The sequence below is a fragment of the Cicer arietinum genome, chromosome 1 (genome assembly GCF_000331145.2).
Source record: "Cicer arietinum cultivar CDC Frontier isolate Library 1 chromosome 1, Cicar.CDCFrontier_v2.0, whole genome shotgun sequence".
NCBI classification, from domain to species: Eukaryota; Viridiplantae; Streptophyta; class Magnoliopsida; order Fabales; family Fabaceae; genus Cicer; species Cicer arietinum.
In genome coordinates, this window is record NC_021160.2 from 175,065 (window position 1) to 202,154 (window position 27,090).

Sequence of the window (27,090 nt, forward strand, 5' to 3'; positions counted from 1 at the left end):
CAAAGAAATAATTAATGCACTTCAAATAAAGAACCAATTAACAAAATATTTAAAAATGAAGCACTATCATTGCCTTGTATGATAAGGTATAAATTTACTGCCACACCAGAAATACATCCAACATTGTATCGAATGGGATATTTGTATTCCGCAGGTTAATAATCTCAAAATCCCAATTATAACGACTGTCTCTTCTAGTTATCAACCATGACAGATAGACAGCAAATAATACAAGGATGGATATGAATGACAATGAACAAATTTCCTATACATTTGTACAGAACACAATCCTTGTAATACAGAGAAATTTGGCGTTTATCATTTTAAATAAATTTCCCCACCCCACCTTGGGGAATGAGTGTTGATATAACACAAAATCCTCCAATTACCACACTTTCTAACACATTTTACAATGCCTCCCATTCATCGAACCAAACACTGTCAATTCAATCATGTCAATTCAATCATCATAGATTCCTATTAATAGTAGAAATATCTCTGGCACATTGTAATGAAATTGGTTGCTCTCTTATGCGAGACAGAAGAATAGAAACTTGTTCTGTTGCAATATCTAATCGTTCTTTAGACTTAGAAGATTCTGTAATTAGAGAAGAAACCATATTTTGTAATAACTTAAGTCTTTCGGCATGATCGTTAGTTGCATTTTGAAGAAGCTTAGAAGAGGGTATGCTGATACGACGCCATCGGATGGGTAGATATCTATCTGGGATCTGAAAGCAATTTCCTGTTGAAAGAACTCTTAGAGAGTGCCTACACAAAATTCCAGAAAATTCAAACTGGTGACAGCTGCAGCTTATAATTCCTTCCTGAGGGGACCAATAAACTTTGCGACCTCCTTCAGCTTTCGTGTGATGTCTCACAAGAAAACCTTCTTCAATTGAAAAAGATGCATAATGTGCAGCCAACACTAGTTGCTCTTGAAGCTTTGAAAAGGCAAAAGGAGTGAGGACTGTAGCAGCATGCGATTCCATGGGGGCTCCTGTTTTGAGGCTAACATTTTGGAGATTCTGCTGCATGGTTTGTTGTTCTCCAGTTTGATCTTTAAAATCCACAGCAACAGCTACCTGGTTGTGCAAAGCAAACCCAAGTTTTAAAAATATAAGGATTGTATATCTCCAAAGAGTAGGATAAAATTCACTCTATGAAATATGAATAGTCATTGAAAGTCCAATTTAACAATATCAAAACATGAGACAGAAGGATATAGTACCTGTTCAACAAAGTGAGCAAGTCGTGTCTGTGCACTTAGAAACCGTTGAATGAAGGCATTAATTGACTTCGACTGACCAGTTGTAGTCATTCCCGCAAGAAAATGGCTTCTCAAATATGGCAATGCCCAAAGTGAGCGAGAGCTGTATAAATTAACCATGTGCCGATTGGAATGCAGCGCAAAAGAACAGACCATTTCCCTCCAGCCTAGTTCAAAATCCTCAACTGATTCAAGATTATAAAGTCTATAAAATTCAGCCTTCCACTCATTGTAACGTTCTCCTAAAACAGCATTGAACCAAGATGGAAATTTGGCTACTATCATCCATATGCAAAAAGCGTGTTTTGTTGTTGGCATTTCTGCAGATAGCGCTTCTTTTAGACAAATATTTTGGTCAGTTAGTATAGTCTGTGGAGCCTTCCCATTCATAAAACCTAAGAAAGCCTTCCAAGAAGGTGAATAAAAAATAAAAATAAAACAAAACAAAACCTGTGTAAATTAAAGAATGGTGAAACTTCTCAAATATTAATACATATTCTACAAGGAAGTGAAAGTGAAAGAAAGATAAAATCATCCACCGTTGAACCTTGTCCATTTTATAAGAATGGAATAAAAAGAAAAGGCAAAACTAGCACAAGGGGCTTTCATGCATTTCCAAATTTAAGGTTACTCAACAAAAAACACTTTGCAGTGGCAGTTTATATTAGCTTCCATTTAGTACATCCTAGACAGTGCATAATATTTTATAGCTACTCAATCTTCGATATAAAATTTTGTCGTGACATCACAATTAAGGCACATCAGCTTTATTTTAGAAAAGAATCCAAGGGGCCATAACACATTGGGAATCAAAGACCAAATGATACAAACACTAATAACTTTTTCATTAACTACCTTTATTGCCCAGGAAAATGACCTGACGGTTTCATCTCGCAGTAGCACACAGCCAAAGAAGCAGGGCATTCCATAATTATTTATTCCAACCCATATCCCCAGCGGCATGTCAAACGCAGTCAAACGGTGTGTTGTATCAAATACCACGGCATCACCAAAGATATCATACAATTGGATCGATGAGGCATATGACCAGGCAATATTTTCTAAATGGTTGTTTGCATCAAGTGTGTGCTCAAATTTAAAATTAGAATCTTTCTCCTTAATATTTCTGCACATTCTTAACAAATCTAGGCTTTCTTCTTCTGGATCTAATTTTCTAAACGACTGGAGTAAATTCCTTACGTCCTTTTCTGTAAAAGGCAAATATCCTGGTTCCACACACTTCTCAAGCTCCATGAGCCTCATCATTTGATGAACAGATATCCCTGTTTTGGCAAACATAAGGATTCGGTTTTTGTCAGCATCTGAGATAGTTCTGTATGCTGGAAGGAATCGAACTTGGTTTGGTTCCAAAAGTTCATGATTATGGTGGTTAGCAAAACCAGTCACACGCCATTCTGGAGCTCCAAATTCTGTTGTTTTGCTTATCCGCATGTAGGCCTGACAACCGCACCGAGAAGATTTTCTATTTCTTTGAGGTTTACTTTCAGTTGATGATTTGACAGGAGTGTTGCCAGCTCGGTGACAAACAAAGTAGCGCCTAGTAAGTCCTTTTCCAACACCATCTTTTCCCTCTGTACGGTGACGTCTAATTGAGAAGCCACACCTCTTGGCAAAATCACTATAGAATTCATAAGCTGCATCATGAGTGGCAAACCTTTGACCAGTGTACGGAATGGCATCGTTAGTTGATTCCATGGAGTGTCTGGTTTCACCAGGGGACTCCTCTGTGCTGCTTGTTTCGCCCAAAGACAGCGAGTGTTGGTCAGAGGGATCATCGTAGACTACCAACATGGATCCAGCCTCTTCAGACATCATATATATTTTATTCAAGTGACCAGCTTAAGGTATCATATGCCCAATATTGAAGGAGGAAAGCAGAGTGAAGAACAATTGGCTGCCACAAAATAAATCAACATCTAAGTTGATCAGCAGTCACAAAGCAAAACAAGAAGTAAAGTATAAGTAACACACAAGAGATAAATGTGATGCAACAACCATGGAATAATAAATTGATCATTCACTGGACAATTAGCATGTACAGGCCTAATCGCAATTGTCTAAATTTATTTATCATTATTAAAAACAGCTCCAAACAACAAAAACAAGTAGTGTAACTAGAGGTAAGGCAATCAACGATCCAGCAACAAATATTATAATTAATAATATGGTGATATGTGAAGATTGATTAAGTAGAAAATGAAGGAAGAAAATATTGTACCGTATCGCACGACACTGTGAAAATTTGAGGAAATGGAGGGAAACCCTAACCTATTCGCACGAGATACCAATCAATCTATTCGCACGAGTATAACATTGTATTCGGTTTTAGTTTTGCTTTTCCATTCATCCACCTTAAACGCACCGTTTTGTTTCCATCCACTTTTGTTTTTCCTCCTAACATTCCAACTTCTTCCTCGCCAATCATCATAAACTAAAAATGGTGCCAATTTCGATCTTCTCTCTTTTACATTTTCTATCTAAATTGTTATTAAGTACTTTTATTTTACTTTCATGGTATCAACTGAACTATTCTATAAGATTAAATGTTAATTAATAAAAATATACCTCCTTTTATTTTATCATATTCGTAAAATTAATTTCATTCCTTTGAATCAAATTTTTTACCCTTCGACTATCATATATGTTACAATCTTACCTATATTTTTTATTTCTAAAATAGTGGTTTTTCACTTAAAAGATAGAAGGGTTTTCTCAAAAAAAAAATATTTGCAATGTTCCGACATTATAAATAGAAGTGGATATAGGTCACGCAAGATTTTGAAAGGTATAAATCTCGTATATAATTAATTTTTTAGGTCTAAATTCGGCATACGGTCTATTAGGTTTTTTTTTTTCCGGTCTTACTTGACCTTTTTAAAAAAATTATCTGAATGTATATTTAAAAGTTTTATTCCCATTAAAATATTTAAATGTTATATTTTACATTTTTTTATAAATAGGCTAAAGCATGTCTTTATATACAATAAAAACTAATAAAATTATAATCAAATATAATATATTTAAAAAATATGAAATAAACACCTTTTAAACTATAAAAAATGATTTTTGGTTTCAAATAATATATTATTTTCCTCAAACAATCGCAACCATTATTATCTCTCAAACAAAGTCGGACATATTCGGTAATCATATAATTAATATTATTATCAATTTTGAAATACTTTTAAATGGACTGTACTTATTTTTTTTATTTTTTTATTTTTTACAAATTCGTTGTTTTGATTTAAGATTTATTTTTATTCATAAAACATAAAATTGTAACAACTTTAATTGAGTTTTTAGAAAATTTTTAATAGATTTTATAAAGGTTAACTTTACTAAGAGAATACAAAGATAAAAGAAAAAAAAATTAAAGTAGTAAATATTGAAGTAATAATTATATAATAAAACGATTCAACATGAAAAGAACGGAAAAATAAAAAGAACGGAGAGAATATAAACCTACAAATAAAAAAAATCTTGAATGATAGCCTAATTAATAGGCTTTAAAATATAAAATAATATTATTAATAAATAATAATATTAATAAATATTAAATATATATATATATATATATATATATATATATATATGTGTTCGTCGTACCTACAGGTTTTTTTATAAATCTGAGTATAATCTATTTAAATAAATATATTTTATAAATAATATGAGCTCATTCTTTTTATTAAACAAGTCTGACCATAAGTAGCTTATACCTTATACTTTTAACCTATTTTATCCCTAATTATAGCTCCATGTGTAGAGTTAATAATTGAGATTAAATATATATAAACATAGAATCCAACTTCCCCAAAATAAATAATTAACTTTAGAATATATAATATATAGTATATAACTTTTTTTCTATTATAAAATAAGTAAGTTTAATTGAATTTTTCTTGAGACACCTGTTAACATTTTTTTTAGTTATTTATTAATAATCAAATATTTTTATAACCAAAAAATAAATAAATCAAATGTGTATATCTCCCTAATATCATAATAAATTAATAAATTTGTTATAACAATTAGTAACTTTTTTTTTCGCTTTACACATATATTTTCAAAAATATACTAGAACAGAAAAGATATACTTTGTTAATTGATAAAAATACATATATTTATTTTTGTCTCAAATATAAATATAAATAAAGTCGAATAAAATTGATATATTAAATTTAAAGTATAGAATAAATACATTAACTTTATGTGAATGCTTTTATTTATAAAAGTAGGTATCTATTTTAGTCCATGAAAAAAATTGTTAAATTCAATTTAATTTGTCAAATAAATAAAGATAACTTTTAATTCATGAGAAAATTAAATCAGAACAATTGAGTCATTTTCTTCTTCATATTTTGTTTGGTAAACGGATGAAATAAAAAAATTATAAAAAAATATATTATGATAAAAATATATAACTTTATAAATAACAAAAATCTTATTAAAAAAAATAGATACGGTAAAAAAAATAAAAATAAATATTTTACTACGATAAAAAATAAAGGGATTAAATATATTGCAAAATATATATAACTATAATAGAAAACATTTCAATAAAATGTTTTTTTTGTTCTCTTTATATTTTCATTAATTTTTATTTTAATCTTATCTACTTCTTTTTTTTCTTATAGAATATATGTCATTTTTATTCTAATATGTTGATGGAATTAAATTTAGAAAAATACAAATAATAATATTTATATAATAACATGTATGTACTTAAGTAAAAAATTAAGACATGATTAAAAAATTAACAAATAATTTGAAATATGAAGAAATAATAATATAATATTATAGTATATTAAATTGAAATATTTTATTTGATTGTTATAAAATCTATTTTATATATTTATTTCCTCTATTTTTTATTTTATAATTTTTATTGATTATAATAAAAAATTTAAATTTTTTACCGTGTCTAATTTTTTTAAAGAAAAATTATGTTATTTTATAAAGACATGTTATTTTTCTACCGTAATTAGTTTTCATTTTATCTTATACCAAGCTATTTAATAATCAATTTATTTATTTTATTTATTTTATTGTCTTTTCACTTTTTTTCTCCGTCTTTCCTTTATCAAGCAAACAAATATAATAAAGGTAGAATTCAAATTGTCCAGATTAATTTTTTCAAATATTAAAAATTATCTTTATTTTTATCACAAACTAAATTGGTTTTATCATTTTTTCTGACACTAAAATACATCTTTATTCTTATTTATATTTTAAAAAAATATTAATATATATCCTTAATATACTTGTTAGTATATTAAATATATAAATATTAATGGTTGATCATGAATTAGACCCTCAGTTAAGGTGTGTAAAAATATGGTTTATTGAATCATAACGATAAATTGAATTGCGCTATACAACAAAAAACAAAACCATTTGAATGTTTAATGAATTGAACCACATGTTCAAAACAATTCACTTAACCAAACTTAATTAAAAAATTAGTTTAACAATTTTAATTTTTTTTAACTTCAATTCAGATTCTTTTCTTATAAAATTTTTTAAATTTATTTTTCTAAAAAAAATATAGGAAACATCGAAATTTTTTCTTTCGAAAAAAATAAAAGAAATATTTTACATTTATTTTTTAAAAAATAAATTGATATTTTTTTTATCAAAATTCTTTTTTATAATAACTATTTTGAAATTGATTTTAACTAAAAATTTGTTCAAAATATTAAACTAGTTTTAAATCAAATCAAAACTACGGTAAACTTTATTTGAGAATGACTTTCAATAATTGAAACAAGCTTTTAATGTGGTTCAACTGCACATAAATACTCTAACTTTCGGTCTAACTGCACATAGCCTCAAATTTTGATGGGCTCCAACTTTTTTAATCACATTCAAAAAAAATTTCTATATAAAAAATGTTAGAAAAAATAATTTTTTTTGAAGTAACTAAAATGTTAATATTAACTTTATGTTGTATTGAGATATTACAATTTCAATAAAATAATTTGAATTTTTGATTTTTTTTATATTTGTTTTTATTAGATATCTATCTTTTAAAGTAATAAAAATGATTTTCAAAATATTTGAAAATATTATATTAAAAATTGTGCATTTTATTTTTTAAAAATTATACATTTTATTTTTTAAAAATATAATTACTAACTACTTGTGGAATAATTGACAACGACGAGTCTTTAGAGTACATCTTAGACCTTTATATTTAAGACTAGAATGAGTTGCACACAAAGTCACAAAACACATGCCACGATCTGGAAGTGAACACGAGCTCCGCCGCGTGACTCGCTCAAGACAGCAAGCAAACATGGTTTGTGTACAAAGATTGTTTATATTTTTATTTATATATATAATAATTGGTACTTTTTTTGTAGACCTTTTTTCGGCGAAAAATAAAAAATTATTAAAAATCATTTAATATCTGTATCTTGTATTCCTGTTTTGATCAGATGTTAGTATACAAATTTTTGATGTGGTTCCAAATTGTTGTTGTTAAATGTTTTATATCCCATAAAACTGTTTTGTAGCGACTCCCCTTAATTCTAACAAACTCACTCTATAGTAAAGATGCACTTAATCTGTTTTGTTTTGTCTTGGGGTTAGTCCTCTCTTCTGTTATGAAAAAAATAAAGTGCTTCAACAAACTTCATTTTAATCTTCTTCTTTTTATTTTTTATGAAATTTATTCCTCTTCTTTTATCAAATGATTAACTATTGTAAATATTTTTTTGGCAAAAACGTGTTTGTTAGGCCAACCATTGTATCTTATTATTTTAAGCTGCGAAAGGTAAGGAAGGTATTGGAAATTACAAATTAAGTTGGTTGGTCTTCTTTGTGACAGGACCGCACAAGTTGACTCATCAAATAAATTGTAAAATTTTCTTCATTTTAATTAAAATTATCTCATAAGTAATTAATTATGGAGCATGCTAAGAAGTGCTGTAAGAGAACTTGTTAGAAATATAAAAAATCAAATTTGAGTTGAATACGTTGATTCTTATAATTCTAAAGTTTAAATTATACAACTTTCAAAAATTTATTTTATATTAGATTCTTAACAAATATTCTAAAAACACTTAATTTGTTTTGACATGATGATCATTTCAAATTTTAATATTAATTTAATTATTTTTTCAATTGCATATATAATTAATACTACATACACCACATATAATTTACCAGTTTTCAATTTGAACTAATTATAAATTATAAATACACCTATAGGTAATAATACAAAAATTATTTATTGTGTGATGAAAGAAATAATTTATTTATTAATTCAATTATTTTTCTAGAACCAATAAATAATTTTCTTGCTACGGTTGAATAAACTTTTAGAGTTTTATTATAGAATTGATTAAATTTAAGTAAAATAGTTTTAATATATATATATATATTATATAAACCATCTGAAAATGAATATGTTTATTTTAATTATCGACCCACTGAATCCAATATAATTAACATGAAGTAAACTGATTTATTCTTATAAAGAAGAAAAAGTAAAATTATCCGCAGCATGTTGTGCGCGTACGAAGATGTTCCATATTCCACTCGAGTATTTGATATTGTTCTCCGTTGTTATAGCGCAACTCTCTCTACCTTGCTTCTCTTTACTAAACTTCTCTTTCTTTCTCCAATCAACTTTCTCTTCCCCCTATTCTTTCCTTTCCAATTATTCTTTACTTTACTTTACTTCATTTATACCTACGCACACAAACTTTTCTCTTTTTTTCTTCTGAGAACATATAATGAAGCCTTTTGATTCTGTAACTGTAAGTTCTCTATTTAATTATTCTTATGCTCATAAACAAATTAAAGTGTATTATTTTGTTCTTGTACTTTCAATTGTATGATATGAATTCCAATGCAGGGTGTTGTGTTTCCGGGTCCAAAGAATAGGTTGTTCCTTTGGACATTCCTAGTTATAGTTTCTTTGATTTCGGCTGCTTATTTCCTTGGTAATGCATTCTCTGCAAAGCTGGAGTACAAACAAGTATGTATTCTATTCTATTCTATTTCATTTTCTCTAATTTCATTTCAATTTTGATCTCTCACTTACTACTACTACTTGCAGAGATTGGCACGATGGGGACTCATTTATTCAATGCCGCCGGATACAAATTCTAATGCATGCAAGGTTTGTTTGTTTGTTTGTTTTAGGGGTGGGGTGACTGACTTGGACTTGACTTGACTTGGACTAATTTCCTCTCTACTAGGTACAATGCCGTCCTTCTGGTACTCAACCACTGCCTCAAGGAATTCTTGCTACAACTTCTAACTTGGAAACACGCCCCTTATGGGACTCCCCTGTAAATAATAATCTAGTAATTCCTTTATTCTCTATCTTCAAATTATCTTCCCAATCTATTCACCACATCTAAGCTCTTATTTTCTTTTTGCTTCAGAGAATTTCAACCCGCCCATTGAATTTGTTGGCTATGGCAGTTGGAGTTAAGCAGAAAGAAGTTGTTGATAAAATCGTCAAAAAGGTGTCTCTTCATTCACTTATTATATAGTCTCACTTTTATTTAAAACTCATATCTGCTGACTCATATCATTTCTGGCAGTTCCCGTCAACTGATTTTGTTGTCATGCTTTTTCACTATGATGGTTTTGTGGATGGATGGAAGAACTTAACTTGGAGTAATCGTGCCATACATGTGTCTGCTATAAATCAAACAAAATGGTATAATAAACTCAAATGTTAATTTTTTTCCCCTAATCTGTAATCATCTATTCCTACATCTGTTACTATTACACAAATTCATGCTCTCTATGATGTCATAGGTGGTTCGCAAAACGGTTTTTGCATCCAGATATAGTTGCCGACTACAATTATATATTTCTTTGGGATGAGGACCTTCTTGTCGACAATTTTAACCCGAAAAGGTAAAGCACTTGTGCATGTCTTACTAAATTTAAAATTTTGTCCAAAACATGATAATTTTCACTTGCAATCAGTTGCGGCAAGGAGAGTCGGATGATACTAAATTAAAGTTTTTAGTTGACTACATTTGATATGTTTTTGTTAATTCTTTTTTCAAATGGTGATTATTTTATGCCCTGTGTTTTGATTTGTTCATTATGTGGTTAGGTATTTATCTATTATTAAAGAAGAAGGACTAGAGATATCACAGCCTGCACTGGATCGTGGTAAATCAGAAATTCATCATCCACTGACAGCACATATAGCAGGATCAAAAGTGCACAGGTTAACCTCATTTCCTCCCACCTCTAGCTGTTTAGCAACCGTGTTCATTTGGTAGATCTACATCCTTATTATGATATAACCAACACAGTACTCTACTAATGAACTAGGTTATTACAATGTTCCTTGCACACACTCACACAGGCATAAGAAGCATCTCTGTAAAGTGTGCAAGTGTTGAAGAACATGTCAGCTCACAAATTTATCCTTATTATTTATTTTCTCCATGTATATTCACCAAAATTTTCCATATTTATTGAAGTGTACTTCTGCGATGAGCTTTTTTATCAGTCATTCAAATCATTTACAGTTCCCTTAAGTAGTTTTCATGTTGCTTTGGATTTTTTAGTAGTTAATCTCTTGTTTGCAAACAATTGCTAAAATTTACTGTTGGTATTATGATGTCTCTTTGCAGAAGGTATTATAAGTTAAAAGGTAGTGGAAGGTGTGATGACAGTAGCACTGCTCCTCCTTGCTTAGGGTAAACAGCTGCACTGTCCAGTGTGATTTTCTTTTAACTCCATCATTAAACCATTTGTGATGTCAAACAGAATTTTCCATTTAAAATGTATAGAACTTGTTTTGCAGGTGGGTGGAAATGATGGCACCAGTGTTTTCTAAAAAATCTTGGCAATGCGTGTGGCATATGATCCAGGTATGGATAAGAAAAATGTGAAAATTAAGATAAACAATTTCTGTTTGAGAACATATATGATATGGTATAACAGTTTGTGTGTGTGTTGTATTTGAAAAAATGTCAACCTTTTTTGGTTACTGAAGTAAGGTTGTTTATGTTATGTACTTGAGAAGAAACCACTGTCTATGGTAAGATCAAATTAAATGAACAATTTTTTCTAAGTGGAAGGTTTTTATTCTTGGTATGTTACTGTTAAGGTTCTAATTTCTTTTATAACCGTATTTTCTTCTGCATCACCATCTGAGGTGGTCTGAATTTGATATTTTTATTCATAATTTGAAGTTTGATATCAGCTTATTGATAGGAAAGTTATTACCTAGTTACAGAGAAGAATGTTTTTAACTTTTTATTGATCACATTACTTGTATGTTCAACCATAGGGTGGGATAGAATATTGTTTCTGTATATGATTGGTGAGCTACTTGTATTTTTAATATGTTTGTTTTGGATGATTACACAAAAAGTACTTTTTAGAAAATGCACCTCATTTATTTTATTTTGAAATATCAGCAGAATCTTGGAAACCATATATTTTCAGCTTATTGTAGAAGTTATTTATGAGTAACTTTGCTAAATAATTTTCTCCAACAGATGAGAGGGAAAGCAAAAAGTGTTTTTTCATAGTTGTAAACCAACACAAAATAGCTTTTGCTTTACCAAAAACACTAAAAATCATAAATTACTTTTACAAAATTCTATATCATATCTTTTTCTTATATTGTAAGTGCTAACAAACATGCTTGTCCAATCTTTTGATTCTGCATTGTCTAATCTTTCTTTCTACAGAATGACTTAATCCACGCATGGGGACTAGATAGACAGCTTGGTTATTGTGCACAGGTAACTTGCTTGTACCATAACATCAAATTCATGCATGCTAAAATATTTTTCCAGTGTGGTTGTTCATCTCTCAACAATATTTCAGGGTGATCGTATGAGAAATGTTGGTGTGGTGGATTCTGAGTACATAGTTCATCTTGGTCTTCCCACTCTTGGGGGATCTTCATCAAATGGCAATGAGGCAAGGGATTTCATTTTTTTATGTTAATTGACAGAAACTTTTACTTTGTCAGTATATAAAATGAAATCACAAACATCTAAAGTTAAACTTCATCTTAGTGAAGATTTACCATCCTAGTAGACTACTATTAGTAGTAGGAATAACCACTATTATTAACAAAGGGTTTGTTTTGCAGAATTCATCAAATTCCCATAGAGATAGTGATAGAGCTAAAGTAAGTAATAGTATGTTTATGATTTATACACCTGTTGCATTGCATCCATTTTATTTAAGAAAGAAATGCACTACATGGCATGCAGGTGAGGATGCAGTCATACATTGAAATGCAGGTTTTTGGTAAAAGATGGAAAGATGCAGCAAAGAAGGACCAATGTTGGATTGATCCATATCAACAACAGGCAAATCAGACTAGTCATTAATTAGTGACCAAAGTCTCCTACACCATATCAGATTTTGATGAATAAAACGCATGATATGATTTAGTCAGATACTTTGATTTGATGTCTCAATGATTTTACTGGAACATTACCTTCTTTTTATGATCAAGTCATTCATTCCCTTATATATTGGTGTACATAAGGGTGGTATACTATAGAGGTGTTAATAGGACTCAGAAAAGGGTTAGATCTTAGTTTAGTTTTCTTTTGAAGGTCAATGTAAATAGGTTGGTTACATGGCTGAACAAATGTTATTATTTGGATTCAGATGATTAAAATTTTATCAGCTCTAAATATTTCGGTTGAAATGGTGTTATTATTGTTGCTTCGGCTTGGACTTATTCGGTCAGTTGAAATCCTGTTATTAAGAGAAACTTTTGCGATAAATTTTTTATCACAAGATTTTGGACTTAATATTTGGACACATTCACAAAAATGAAAAAGATAGAAAGATAAAAGAGTTATATGTGTATTTTTTAAATAATTAAATGATATATATTGTGTCAAAATTGTGTTCAAATAAGTATTTTTCTTCTTCAAACCCGAAACAAAATGACAACTTTTGGTATTTGCCATTTGAACTAAATTTAAAAACATTTATACTAATTTTTTAAAATAAAGAAAAATAAATATTTTTCTTGTACATTTAATTTAATTAGCAATATATTGGAAAAACAAAAATTTATTTTCGGAAAAAATGAATAATAAATGTTGTAATAGAGAGGAGACCTCAACAATAAAGGTAGAAGTAGTTGAATAAATTCCTTTAGTATGATAAAAAATAGTTTGGGATGAAGTCAATGGAGAAGTCTTTTTATGCTTAGAAAATGTGAGAGCTATTAAAGCTATTAATGGTGTTGTGTTAGGGTTTTTAGGAAGGGTAAGAAAGGGATTTGCGTCTAAGGTGTGTGTGATGTTGGAGGGATGAAGAAAGGTATTTAATATGCTTTGATGCTGGGTTTGGGATACCATTCTACGGTATGGACAATGTGTATATTACGAGCGTACTCCACTTCTCGCAATATCTATCTAGTACCACAAATCTACCTTTTATACCTTTATATGTACATCTCACTTTTATCTCTTATCCCTAGTCTCAAAACACATCAAAAATTTAAAACAAATTTGAATAAATATAACACTTTTTAAATGTAAATTTTTAAAAAAATAAAAAAATTTAAAATTTTAGATGAATGTAAAACTTTTGAAATTTTTCAAAAAGTTTTAAAAAAGTCGAAATATTTTTTAGAAAAAAAAATAACAAAAAATTCAAAATTTTAGATTAATGTGAAATTTTCAAAATATATATTTTTTTTAATTTTAAAAATAAAATTATATTAATAAAAAGTAAATATATTAAAATTAATGCGGTTGAGTAGATATGTCTAAACAAATAACATGTTATATTATTTTAACAGTTTTCTTCTATTTTGCTAGCAACTTCGTTCTATTTCGTTAACAAATTGCACTTATTTTTCTTTCAAATTTAATAAATAAAAAATAATAATAAAACTAAATTATATTAATAAAATCAAACAAAATACATCAAATTTTAACTAATCATGTCCACCTAAATGTTGTGAGTCAGTTTATGCTATTTTTTATTCTATGTATAACACCAAGACTCAAAATTATATGGAAGTGGTAGTAGTTTTAATCTACGTATAAATTAGATGAGGATAATGATCAAAATGAGAATCAACGAGAACAATCTCAACTCGTTCAGAACTAGACGATTCAACGACAATCTAAATATGGATCTGGATGATATTTATGTGGACATCGTTAATTAAAATTTGATGTATTTTTTTTTAATTTAATGTATTTTGTTTGATTTTATTAATATAATTTTTTATTTATTTTTGTTTATTTATTATATTATAAAGAAAAATAGAAGGGAGTTATTAAAATAATACATCATTGACTTTGATGTATTTTTTTCTATTAAATGTATTTTATTTAATATTGTTAATTTTTTTTATTTTTTTATTCATAAATTAATAATTATTTATTTGTTATAAATAAATAAATAAAATACTATAAATGGTTGCATTCTGAAATGCGATCTAGGAGAAAAAAAATTATCTTTTATGTGATTGCAGAAAAATATAAAAAGAAAATATAAAAGCAAAATATCATCTAATAATTTTGATTAACTAAAGTTTAAATTTTAATATTAATTAGTTTTAAATTAAGACTTTTATATTCTATTATAAATATCATCTTGTTGTTCAATTTTATAAGTTAAAATTATGTATACCATTCAATTTATTCAGAATATGTATTGTTAAGTGGGAAACAATTCTATTTTGATTATTCCCGATTCTACTTCCGGTATAATATTTTTATTATTAAACTGTTATAACAATTTTTAGTATTTATTTTAAATATATAATAATTTAAATTGTATATGAATGTATATAATGTTTATATTAAAACATATGTTCGAGACTATAATACGGATGGTAAATAATTTATTTTTATTTGTTTGATGTTTTTGTTTGATTATCTTTGTGGGTTATTATTAGATACAATAATTGATAAAGATAATACATATGTTTAATGAGATGTTTGAGTTTATTACTGTTGTGAAATTATTTATGTTTTTGTACATTACACTAAATCTTCAATCAATAATATATGGGGTGAGACTAACTTCAAATTATGAGTATAAAATGACTACGGTGTGAAAAAAAAAAACAAAATTATATTTCTCATAATTTTATTTAAGGTTTGCTATGTATGGTTGCAGTTATATGAGTGATAAACTAATTAATGTACAAATATGAAAATTGCGATATTAAAATATGAAATAAAAAACGTTCATAAGATATTGATTGACTGTGATATTAGACGTTGAACGAATTTTGTATATGTGTTTAAACTTAATGAGTTTATATGATCTGATGATAAAAATTAGATGCATTGTGTGATGTGCGTTTATGCAATTATGATGTATGATTGAAGACCATGGTGTTAGGAAATTGTGATGAGTATATTGATGTCAACTCGTAGTTGACAAAATAATAGTGATTACAATTTGTGCTAAATATGATGTTTTTAATGGGGTGAATAACAATAACATAGGCTAACACGAGGGTATAAACTATATGTCAAATATATTTGATTTGTAGATTATCTTGTGATTATATAAATAGGAACTGGCAAGTCTAACGATATTAATAAAGTACAACTAAATGAGTCAAATCGTAATGGTTTCTTGAGGATTATGCACGACAAGATTGTTAGATCTTGATTGTATTCTTATGTAAAATTCATAAGTAAATTGAGGCACTCTTCTAAATATTGGAACCTACCATTCAACACATTTATCCTGACCATCACATATATATATCTAGGGATACAAGAGAAACACATGATAAATATTTTTCAGTAATATATTAAAAAACACATGACAAATATATTTATTATTTATAAATATTAAAAAACACATGATTCATATTGATGAGTGATGTATAAAATTAAACATGAGATAAATATTTGTTAATGCCAAATATAAAAAAAATCACTAGATAAAAACACGGAATAAATATTTATAACGATAAATAATATAAAATTGTACAAAATTTTATTATTGATAAATATTTTTAAAAATATATAATTAATTTTCTACTTGAACACACAAAAACAAGAGAAATATATCTATCATTCATTAATATAAAAGAAATATTTATAAATCATACGGAAGTAACGTAACAAAATGAGATTTTTATTTGAAATAAGAAAAGGACAAATATAAAATATCAACAATAATAGATCACCCATTCCACAAAACAAATTTCTTGGTAGACACGAATTTAGTCTTGCAGGAAAACGGTCTTAATTGAAATTGTCTAAAGCACTCGCGGTTTGCTACGGATTGGGTTGTTCGGCCGGTACCCTCCAAAAAAATGTGCCAGTAATTTAAATGGAACACATATCACTAGTCAGCTATCAATCAATCTTATCCAAAAAGAACTATCAATATAAAAACTTACTCCCTCTATTTTATAATAAATAACTTACTTTCAAAAATATCTATCCTAAAATAAAGTACTCTTTTAATATTTAATATAATTTTAATAAAATATTATTTATATCACTTCAAATATAATATTTTTTTACTATCTATTTAAGATATTAATAATATTAATATCTAATAAAAATAATTTTATAAAAATATTACTCTTATTTTTTATTTATATATTTTTTAATATATATAAAATAATTTTATAAGTCAATTATTATGGAAAAAAGCTGGGTAACATCAGCATTAAAAATCACTAACATTACCCTCCTTATTTTTAATTAATAATTATTGTTATAGTTTGGAAAAAATATATATGATAATTTACATATAAAATTTGCAGTTTTTTATGAGTCAAATACAACAAATTTATTTTTGCACAACTTTTCATATACTACTCTTTATTATTAGACACACAAATTAAGACATTCAACCACTTTATTTTCCACCATTTATTATTTTTTTTGTCCATTACTATCTCTATGTAAAATATAAATAAATAAAAATACGTGTAGAACAATATTTAATCTAAATACATGTATTTGTTTTGTTACCGGTGAAATATAAGAAAAATATATATCTCATTTGTTATAAACGTCATAAATATATTTTAGAAAAGTAATCAATTAAACTTTAAAAATATTCAATAATTTTAATCAATAAAAAGTAATGATTCTGTTTGTTTTGGTTTTATAAAGAGAAAAAGTATAAATAATCTACTAAAATTTCAATATTAGAATATTGAAAAAAATCCCATCTGTCCTCTTCAGTTTCAATCATTAGAATATTAAAAAAATATAAGATAATAATTTATAAAAATAGATATTACAAAATGTAGAATAAATATTTATAATTGAAAAAATACAAATATTGTACTTATCATTTTTAACCATTGCTAAAATTTGAAGGATAAAAAAAATAATTTATTTGATTCAAATTTTACATGGTCTTTTATGAATCAAATACAACAAACAAAAAAATATAAATAATCTACAATAAGTCTATAATATAGAAATAAAGAATATCTAAGAAAAATTGAAACTATCTTCTTCAATTTCAATCAATCATTGATTATTAAAATATACAAAATAAATATTTATTATTGATAAATAATAATAAAATATAAACAAATATTTATAATTAATATATAAAAAATATAAAATAATTTTTTTTAATTATAAATATTAAAATTATACCACAAATATTATTACTGAGACATAAAAGATACGAAACAAATATTTATTATTAGTAAATAAAAATAAAAATAAACATGGAATAAATATTTGCTATTGGCATATTAAAAAATACAAAATACATAGTTATATCTATAAAAAATATTATTTTCACTAATACATACAAAACTACTAAGCTTTAGTGTCTTTTTTCTTTTACTTTTATATTTGATTAAATTATTTATTTATAGAATATAATTAAAGTACACCTCCTCCATCGCTATAAAACTATATTTTATAACGATATTCATTAACACTATGCTATCATGCCGCATAAGTTTAATATATTAAACGTTATTTTAAAAATAACTGCGAGAATAAAACACTTAATTAATTTACAATGTATATCCTATTTTTTTAATAATCCCTATGCATTGGTATCCTTTATTATGGGAATGGAAGAGGAATCAGAGAGGAAAAGGGAGGTGCGGAGTCGAAAGGAGAAGAGGAAGGCAGCGAAGAAAATGAGGAGGAAGAAGAGAAGGCAGCGATGGCTGAGGTTAGAGGAAGAGGCGCGGCTCAACGAATACTACTTACTCTTTATTAGTAGACACACAAATTAAGACATTCAACCACTTTATTTTCCACTCATTTATTATTCTTTCATTTATTATTCTTTCTTGTCCATTACTATCTCTGTGTAAAATATAAATAAAATATAAGAAAAATATATATCTCATTTGTTATGAACGTCATAAATATATTTTAAAAGGGTAATCAATTAAACTTTCAAAATATTCAATAATTTTAATCAATGAAAAGTAATGATTCTGTTTGTTTTAGTTTTATAAAGAGAAAAAGTATAAATAATCTACTAAAATTTCAATATTAGAATATTGAAAAAAATCCCAACTGTCTTCTTCAGTTTCAATTATTAGAATATTAAAAAAGTATAAGGTAATAATTTATAAAAATAGATATTACAAGATGTAAAATAAATATTTATAATTGAAAAAATATAAATATTGTACTTCAGAGTCGTTCGGTGCTAAGGCCAAAGCAAGCGCCTTAGGCCTCCCTAAAAAATAAAATTTTTTACTTAAAAAAAGGCCTCAAATATTTTTTTTATCAGGTCTCACATTTTAGTATTTTTTAAACTAATTTTGATAAAATTTTATATAAATTAAATAAAATATTTTGTTTTTATTACAAATTATTTAATACAATTAAATTGGTTAATTAAAATAGTAGAGATGAGAGAAATATTAATTATAAATTGAATAATCATGAGATAAAAGATGAGTACATCATTAATATGAGAAATACTAGTTATAAATGGAGAGATCATGAGATAAATAGTGAATATATTGTTAACATGAGTTACTTGTGTATAACCGTTGAAACGTCTTATTTCATTATTTGAAAAATATAGAGAAAATAGATTTGAAAATGTCATTAATTTTGTTAAATAAAATTTATATAATTATTAAATAAAATATTAATAATTTATTTATTAAATTTTGAAAAGGCTTTATCTAATAATTTCGTTTTATGCCTCATAACGTGTTGAGCCGGCCTGTTGTACTTATTATTTTTAACCATTGCTAAAATTTGAAGGATAAAAAAAATAATTTATTTGATTCAAATTTTTCATGGTCTTTTATGAGTCAAATACAAAAAACAAAAAAACATAAATAATCTAAAATAAGTCTATAATATAAAAATAAAGAATATTTGGGAAAAATTGAAACGATCCTCTTCACTTTCAATCAATCATTGATTATTAAAACATGCAGAATAAATATTTATTATTGATAAATAATAATAAAATATAAAAAAATATTTATAATTAATATATAAAAAATATAAGACAAATTTGTGTTAATGATAAATATTAAAATTACACCACAAATATTTTTACTGAGACATAAAAGACATGAACCAAATATTTATTATTAATAAATAAAAATAAACATAGAATAAATATTTGCTATTGACCTATTAAAAAATATAAAATACATATTTATATCTATAGAAAATATTATTTTCACTAATACATACAAAACTCCTGAACTTTAGTGTCTTTTTTCTTTTACTTTTATATTTTATTAAATTATTTATTTATAGAATATAATTAAAGTACATCCTCCTCTATCTTTATAAAACTATATTTTATAATGATATTCATTAACACTATGCCATCAATGCCGCATAAGTTTAATATACCTTATTTTAAAAATAACTGTGAGAATAAAAAACACTTAAACTTTTATTAGTTGCCTAAGTAAAATTAATTTACAATGTATATGCTATTTTTTTAATAATGCATATAAGATATTTCTTCTTTATGATCGTATATTTTTTATTTAATTAAAGAATGATTTTAAAAAAATGTATGTCTAAATATATAAAATAGTACCAAATTATGATATAATATTTGTCTTCTTCCAATTTTATTTCCATTTAAATTATTCAATTTACCATTTTATTCTTCATTGCAAATTTCATAATACATATTTTTAAAATAATCTTACCAAAGTTTATAACTAATACTATTTTAATAAAAAAAATAGAGAACATTTTACTTTTTGATTTAATTTTTAAACACCGACAATAAAAATATAGTTTTTACATTGTAAGTCAATCACAATCGCTAAATTAATAAATATATTTAATTTTTATCAAATGTATTTCTAAAATATTTCTATAAATAATTATGATTTAAAAATAATTTCCATGAATAACAATGAAACTCTTTTATAAAAAGTATCCGTTTTTATTATTTATTCACAATTGACGGTAGTATTAGATTTAGATTAATTAGCATATATATTTAAAAAGAGAATGAAAAAAGAGAAGAGAATAAATATAAGTATATGGTGTTTATTAAAGTAGAATTGGAGAAAATGGAGAGGAAGGGGGATATAGAGGAAAGGATTGAGAGAGGAATGTCAGAGGCGTTACTGAGTGGTAGAAGGAAGATCATCAACAACACCTCTTCTCAACTCGCCATCGTTGGATCCAATATTTGCCCCATTCAGAGTCTTGATTACGAGTAAGTACTAACTACTAGTACTAACTACTACTATTCTTCCTTCTCTTTTTCACTCCCTTCTCTTTCATATCACAAGTCAAGTCTGTACTAATATATTCCTTTTTCAAAATAAATATATTCATTTAAAATATCTTAATCTTGAAAAACATTTGTAATAAACATTAAAAAAAGCTTTTGAGAGACAGTCTATTTTCATTTTTTTTCCTTTGGGTATTGTCCAAAATTCGTCTTCTATAATCATGTATAAAAGTATACGAGCAAAATGATCATATCTCACTTGATTAATCACAGCCATTTATTTAATTACGCTACTACATGATTATAATTTTTATCAATTAATATCTATACAATTGAGACTCGTATCTAGTCGATCTAATAAAATTTAAAGCATCTAACACAAGTAAAATAAATTATGTAATATATTGTACACTAGATTGAAGCTTCAATCTATATGTTTAAACTTAAGTGAATGGACAAAATATGATTTTTTTTTTTAACATTATATTTCCTTTTGGATTTAGTAAAAAAATCATTTATGATGGCTACACTAAATAATGTAGCCATTACATAGTTTATTTATGAAAAGTAAAGTAGCCATTAGACAATTAGTTCAAAATTTCAAATAGTCAAATTATTTAGTGAAAAAGGAAAAGTACACTGTAAATTAATTTTATATTGATGTTTAATTAAAATTGAGTAATAGATAATTGTTTTTAATAAAAAAATGGTTACAATATATGTGTATATACATTATATAATGATTTATCATTATCAAACAACGGTGTAAAATTACTTTACACTATCGCTACATAATTATTACAATTTTATTTTTATCTCTTAAATATAAGAGTTCTACAATGGTCGTAGTTGTGTAACTGGTGCAAGAGCAACAAAATATGTTGGACGACTAAATTTACTTTAATGAGATAAATTTGTTTAGAGTTTAGGGTCATTATTCCAAATCATTATATATCATTTTGTATTTAAGATAATAAAAAATACACCAATAGATAATCAATATAATTTGACCATTTGATAAATAATCAATATAATGTGATCATTTAGGAGTTGTTGAAAATTCTTTTGATTATAGTAATTTTTTAATACGGGTAAAATGAACCAAAATGTCATTATTTTTTTTTACCAATAAAATATAAAGCTTTGAGTTACTGTGTGTTTCATCAAATTAAGTAAAATTTAAAGGAAAAATTATTTAAGAGTGAAGTATTTAAAACTTATAAATAAATTATGTGATATTAATTGATTTGGTATCTTAAAAATTTAATTAAAAGATAAAATATTTAAGATTGCAAAAAAAAATTAATTTTAGTCAAAAAATAATATTTGATTAATTTTATATATATAACTTTTATTAAAATTAAAAAAGGGCATTAAAATGTGAAACCAATCTTAAAAATAACTTAATGTGTGTATATTATATATATATAAATATACACCATAACACAACTCAAGAATTAACTAGCACCTAATTATAATTTAGTCGAAAGTACAATTATACCCTTTTATGATATAATAAATTTACATTTTCATCCTCTATCACTCAATATTTGACACCGCATCTTATTATTTTAAAAATAAAAAAGAAAAACCTCCAAAACTTACTCGGAAACTAATTTATTATTCCCATTTTTCTTAACTACATTATTCTCCCCAACTTTATCAACCTTTTTTTACCAATAGTCAACACATTGACTATCAAATAGAATATGACTCATTCACTACTACTTTATTAAGCAATGTGATAATTTCATTATTAGAAGTAGGAGAAAGATGTGAAGATTTATCCTTGGGATTTTTAACTTTCATTAGAGCAATAAAATTCTGTCACCGATTGATGTAGAATCATTATTTTTAAGTCCAGATGTTTTTTTATGGTACAAGGCCTTATGTTTTCTTTTTCTATTAAGGAATGTGATAAATTAATAATTTGTCATCTTAGATATTGTGCCTTTCCATTTACACGTTGTTATCTCAACTCTAGGTATATGTAAAATAAATTATGCCAAACGAAAAAACAAAATATATCTATACCTCTATACCTGTTAAAACAATATTGGAATATGCAACAACAATTAACTTACAAAATAGAAGAAAAAATAATTGTAGAGAAAAAACGAAAATGGAGAATGTTATTGGTTTTCCGCTAAAAACGGAGAACATTTTTGAACAGAACTGCAAACCAGAAACGAAGATTATTTAACGTTCACCTTTTTACAGTTTTGAAAATCAATTTTCAATATCAAAGTAAACGAAAATTAAAGAAAGATAAGAGAAGAATAACACTCATATCTTTATGTGTTCAGTCTCAATTGATTAGACATACGTCACGAGCAAGCAAACAAGATTAATCTACTATTAATGATTGAACTTTTACAAGATTAATACCTTATCAATATTGATCTCCTAGTATCTATCACTATTTATGAACAATCAATACTAGCATTTTACCTCAATCTTTCTTCTCTCCCTTAATCTTTTTATCTAAATTTCTATGAATCTCAAATTGCATATGTCTCTCTCTCTCAATAAACAATTAATGATTGCAACAACACATTACAACCTTCACAATGCATTTACGGCTATAGTATTTAAAGACAAACTTCTTAATTAACTATAATTAACATTGTCTTAACTAGATTCAATTATAATTAACTAACTCCAAGTTATTACTAATTTGAGACACACTTCCAAGTTAATTAGGCCTTATATAAGAACATGATAGTTAGCTTAATTGGTTGAGTTAGTAGACCTTTTACAAACAAAACATTTATAATTTAAATAAATTATAATCAAAATTTTGAGAGAGAGTAAAGTGTTGTGGAAAAAATAGTGAGACGAGGTAAATGTTTAATTTTGTGCATATTTTCCTCAGTCGCAGCTTTTCAAGTATTCAATATTTTGGTTATGATGAGGCTTTTTTGAGTTATTTAATAAAGTGTAAAAAATAGTGAATATATGTTAATTTTGATGGCACGCAGGATAATTGAGAATGATCTATTGAAGCAGGATTGGAGGTCAAGAAGAAAAGTTGAGATTTACCAATACGTTGTTCTAAAGTGGACACTTGCACTTCTTATTGGTTTAATTACAGGAATTGTTGGATTCTTGAATAACATTGGAGTTGAGAATATTTCTGGTTTGAAGGTTTTACTGACCAACAATCTGATGCAACAGCAGAAGTATGATGATATTTAAATTATTTGGATAATGATTAATGAATGTGTATGTATGTATGTATGTATGATGGTATTTCTGAGCATGGATAATGAAAAAAAACAGGTATGAAGAAGCATTTGCAATGTACGTTGGGTGTAACATGATATTAGCAGTTGGAGCTGCAGCACTATGTGCATACATTGCCCCTGCAGCAGCAGGGTCTGGCATACCAGAGGTGAAGGCATACCTGAATGGGATAGATGCACATTCTATATTGGCCCCATCTACACTCTTTGTAAAGGTAGGTTTGTTGTAATTATATATAATGAATTAATTAATTAATTTAAAATGGGGCAGATATTTGGTTCAATTTTAGGTGTTGGTGCGGGATTTGTTGTGGGGAAAGAAGGACCAATGGTGCATACAGGCGCTTGCATTGCTAATCTACTAGGACAAGGTGGTTCTACAAAATATGGACTGACCTGGAAATGGCTGAGATACTTCAAAAATGATAGAGATAGAAGGGATTTGATCACGTGCGGAGCAGCTGCAGGTGTTGCTGCTGCCTTTCGTGCCCCTGTTGGTGGTGTCCTTTTCGCACTGGAAGAAGCAACTTCATGGTGGAGGAGTGCTCTTCTATGGCGCACATTCTTTACAAATGCCGTTGTGGCTGTGGTGTTGAGGGCTCTTATACAATTTTGTGAAGAGGGGGGAGGTCAATGTGGTCTTTTCGGCAAAGGAGGACTCATTATGTTTGATGTTAATTCTGCAAAGCCTGCCTACACCACACCAGACCTCTTGGCAGTTATTCTTTTTTTGGGTGTTATTGGAGGTCTTATGGGCAGCCTTTACAATTATCTTATCGATAAGCTCCTTCGCACTTACTCCATTATAAATGAGTACGTACGTCGTCCCAATCATTTATAAATGAGTTATATGATTTACAATTCACTAATTCAATTCAATTGCAGGAAAGGTCCAATATTCAAAATCCTACTTGTCATGATTATCTCCTTTCTCACATCTTGTATTCGATTTGGGCTTCCATTACTATCCAAGTGTGTGCCATGTCCGGGGGAATGCCCCGCTCCCCCAACTGCAAATTTTCATGACTGTCCACCCAACCACTACAATGATCTCAGCTCTCTCTTTTTTACTACCAACGACGATGCCATCCGAAACCTATTCATTGATGGCCAAAATACAGGATTTCAACTTTCAACTCTCATCATTTTCTTTGTGTCGATATACTTGTTGGGAATTGTGACTTACGGTGTTGCCATTCCCTCTGGCCTCTTCATTCCTGTCATACTTGCTGGAGCTTCTTATGGCCGTCTTATAGGGACTATGTTGGCTCCATACACTGTTCTTGATACTGGTTTATTTGCTCTCCTTGGAGCCGCATCATTCCTTGGTGGCACCATGAGAATGACTGTTTCTCTATGTGTCATACTTCTTGAACTTACTAATAATCTTCTCATGCTCCCATTGGTCATGTTGGTTCTCCTCATTTCTAAGTCTGTGGCTGATTCTTTCAACAAAGGTGTTTATGATCAGATTATGCGCCTCAAAGGATTGCCTTATATGGAGGCACATGCAGAACCATACATGAGAAATTTGGTTGCAGGGGATGTTGTTTCTGGTCCTCTCTTTACATTTTGTGGGGTTGAGAAAGTGGGGAATATTGTGCATGCATTGAAAGTGACAAGCCATCACGGGTTTCCAGTGATTGATGAGCCTCCTTTGACATATGCTCCTCAGTTGTGTGGATTGGTATTGAGGTCTCACCTACTGGTACTACTTCTCAAGCACAAGACATTATTCACTAGGGAAAAGGTGATGACAACTTCTACCGTTACGAACAAGTTTAAGGCGAACGATTTTGCAAAACCGGGTTTAGGAAGAGGAATAAGGGTGGATGATTTAGACATTTCAAAAGAGGAGATGGAAATGTTTGTTGATCTTCATCCAATCACTAATACATCTCCATATACTGTCGTTGAAACAATGTCTCTTGCAAAAGCTGCTCTTCTTTTTCGAGAGGTTGGCCTTAGACACTTGCTCGTTGTGCCCAAGACACCAGGAGTAAGTCTCTTCTTAATTCTTCTTCTTCTTTTTGTTTTTATTTTTCTTTTATATTTATACATTATTTCTATATGTCCTGCAGAGGCCTCCAATTGTTGGGATCTTGACAAGGCATGATTTCATGCCCGAGTATATCTTGGGACTATTCCCCCATTTGAATCACCAATAATAAAGCTTTGTGGAAACCCTTTTTACTAGAGACCAATCAAGATCTTTACTTCATATTGTATGTAGTTCTAGTAATAGGAGATATGTGTGACTAATTAAGCCACCCAATTACTTAATAAAATGCATGGACATCATATGAATTTTCATCAAATTTTTTTTACAATATATATCATGATTTTCCATTGTCAATATCTTTTTTTTTTGTTAGGATTTTTGGTTTGAATTTATTGTATGTTTTTATTTATTTATTTGTTATTAGTTGTGAGACCTGCCTCTTAAGATAAAATATCTTATACTTAGTAAAAGAAAAATTAGTTACAATAAAATATCTTATATTTTATTACATTTTGTTATTGAAATAAATCAGAACAGAGAGTAGATTATGTAGATTAAGATCTCTTATGTGGCACACGAGCATCATCACTAAAATAATAATTTAAAATGGAGAAATGGAATAAAAGCAATCTTATCAAAAGAATAAAAAACATCATCACTTAGATAATTCTATCCACATCAATTAATTTTTCACTTATTTAATTTAATTTATATCAGTCAAGTGTTACGACGCACTAGCTCTTCCAATATTAGCTAGCAAATTAAAATGACCAAATTCAGCTTAAAATATATAAATAGAAATATCAACTTAATTTAAGATACTAAAATATAATCATAATGTCTTTCACCGTAAAATCCGGATAAAAATACAATATCATAACTAAAAGTGTTTAGCCACTCCATATTTAAAATTTTCTTTGATATGT

General features: G+C 27.3%; 3 protein-coding genes across 7 annotated transcripts; 2 read left to right on the forward strand and 1 right to left on the reverse strand.

Annotated features, from left to right (window-relative positions):
- Positions 1–46: 46 nt before the first annotated feature.
- Positions 47–3,765, reverse strand: LOC101493663 (protein FAR1-RELATED SEQUENCE 11). 3 transcript variants are annotated; one of them, XM_004485365.4, is made up of 4 exons: positions 3,560–3,765; positions 2,126–3,185; positions 1,232–1,675; positions 47–1,085 (listed from the first exon to the last, which is right to left on the reverse strand). In XM_004485365.4, the coding sequence occupies exons 2-4, from the start codon at positions 3,104–3,106 to the stop codon at positions 468–470; spliced, it is 2,043 nt and encodes a 680-aa protein (XP_004485422.1). In that variant the 5' UTR covers positions 3,107–3,185; positions 3,560–3,765; the 3' UTR covers positions 47–467. The 3 variants fall into 3 exon arrangements, with proteins under 3 accessions (XP_004485422.1, XP_073220583.1, XP_004485421.1); XM_073364482.1 differs by having other exon boundaries at positions 2,126–3,207; positions 3,510–3,765; XM_004485364.4 differs by having other exon boundaries at positions 3,510–3,764.
- Positions 3,766–7,469: 3,704 nt separating this feature from the next.
- On the forward strand, positions 7,470–12,948 carry LOC101494203 (uncharacterized). Of its 3 annotated transcripts, none has more exons than XM_027332245.2 (14): positions 7,470–7,589; positions 9,153–9,275; positions 9,357–9,419; positions 9,499–9,606; positions 9,688–9,771; positions 9,850–9,968; positions 10,070–10,171; positions 10,377–10,493; positions 10,906–10,971; positions 11,079–11,145; positions 11,974–12,027; positions 12,113–12,208; positions 12,384–12,422; positions 12,508–12,948. In XM_027332245.2, the coding sequence occupies exons 1-14, from the start codon at positions 7,524–7,526 to the stop codon at positions 12,625–12,627; spliced, it is 1,224 nt and encodes a 407-aa protein (XP_027188046.1). In that variant the 5' UTR covers positions 7,470–7,523; the 3' UTR covers positions 12,628–12,948. The 3 variants fall into 3 exon arrangements, with proteins under 3 accessions (XP_027188046.1, XP_027188048.1, XP_004485423.1); XM_027332247.2 differs by having other exon boundaries at positions 9,499–9,591; XM_004485366.4 differs by lacking the exon at positions 7,470–7,589 and adding an exon at positions 8,880–9,054.
- A 7,783-nt stretch (positions 12,949–20,731) lies between these two features.
- Positions 20,732–26,504, forward strand: LOC101497982 (chloride channel protein CLC-c-like). Its single transcript, XM_004486174.3, has 6 exons — positions 20,732–20,899; positions 23,899–24,099; positions 24,200–24,377; positions 24,434–24,975; positions 25,048–26,161; positions 26,244–26,504. The coding sequence occupies exons 1-6, from the start codon at positions 20,751–20,753 to the stop codon at positions 26,328–26,330; spliced, it is 2,271 nt and encodes a 756-aa protein (XP_004486231.2). The 5' UTR covers positions 20,732–20,750; the 3' UTR covers positions 26,331–26,504.
- The last annotated feature ends 586 nt before the right edge of the window (positions 26,505–27,090 follow it).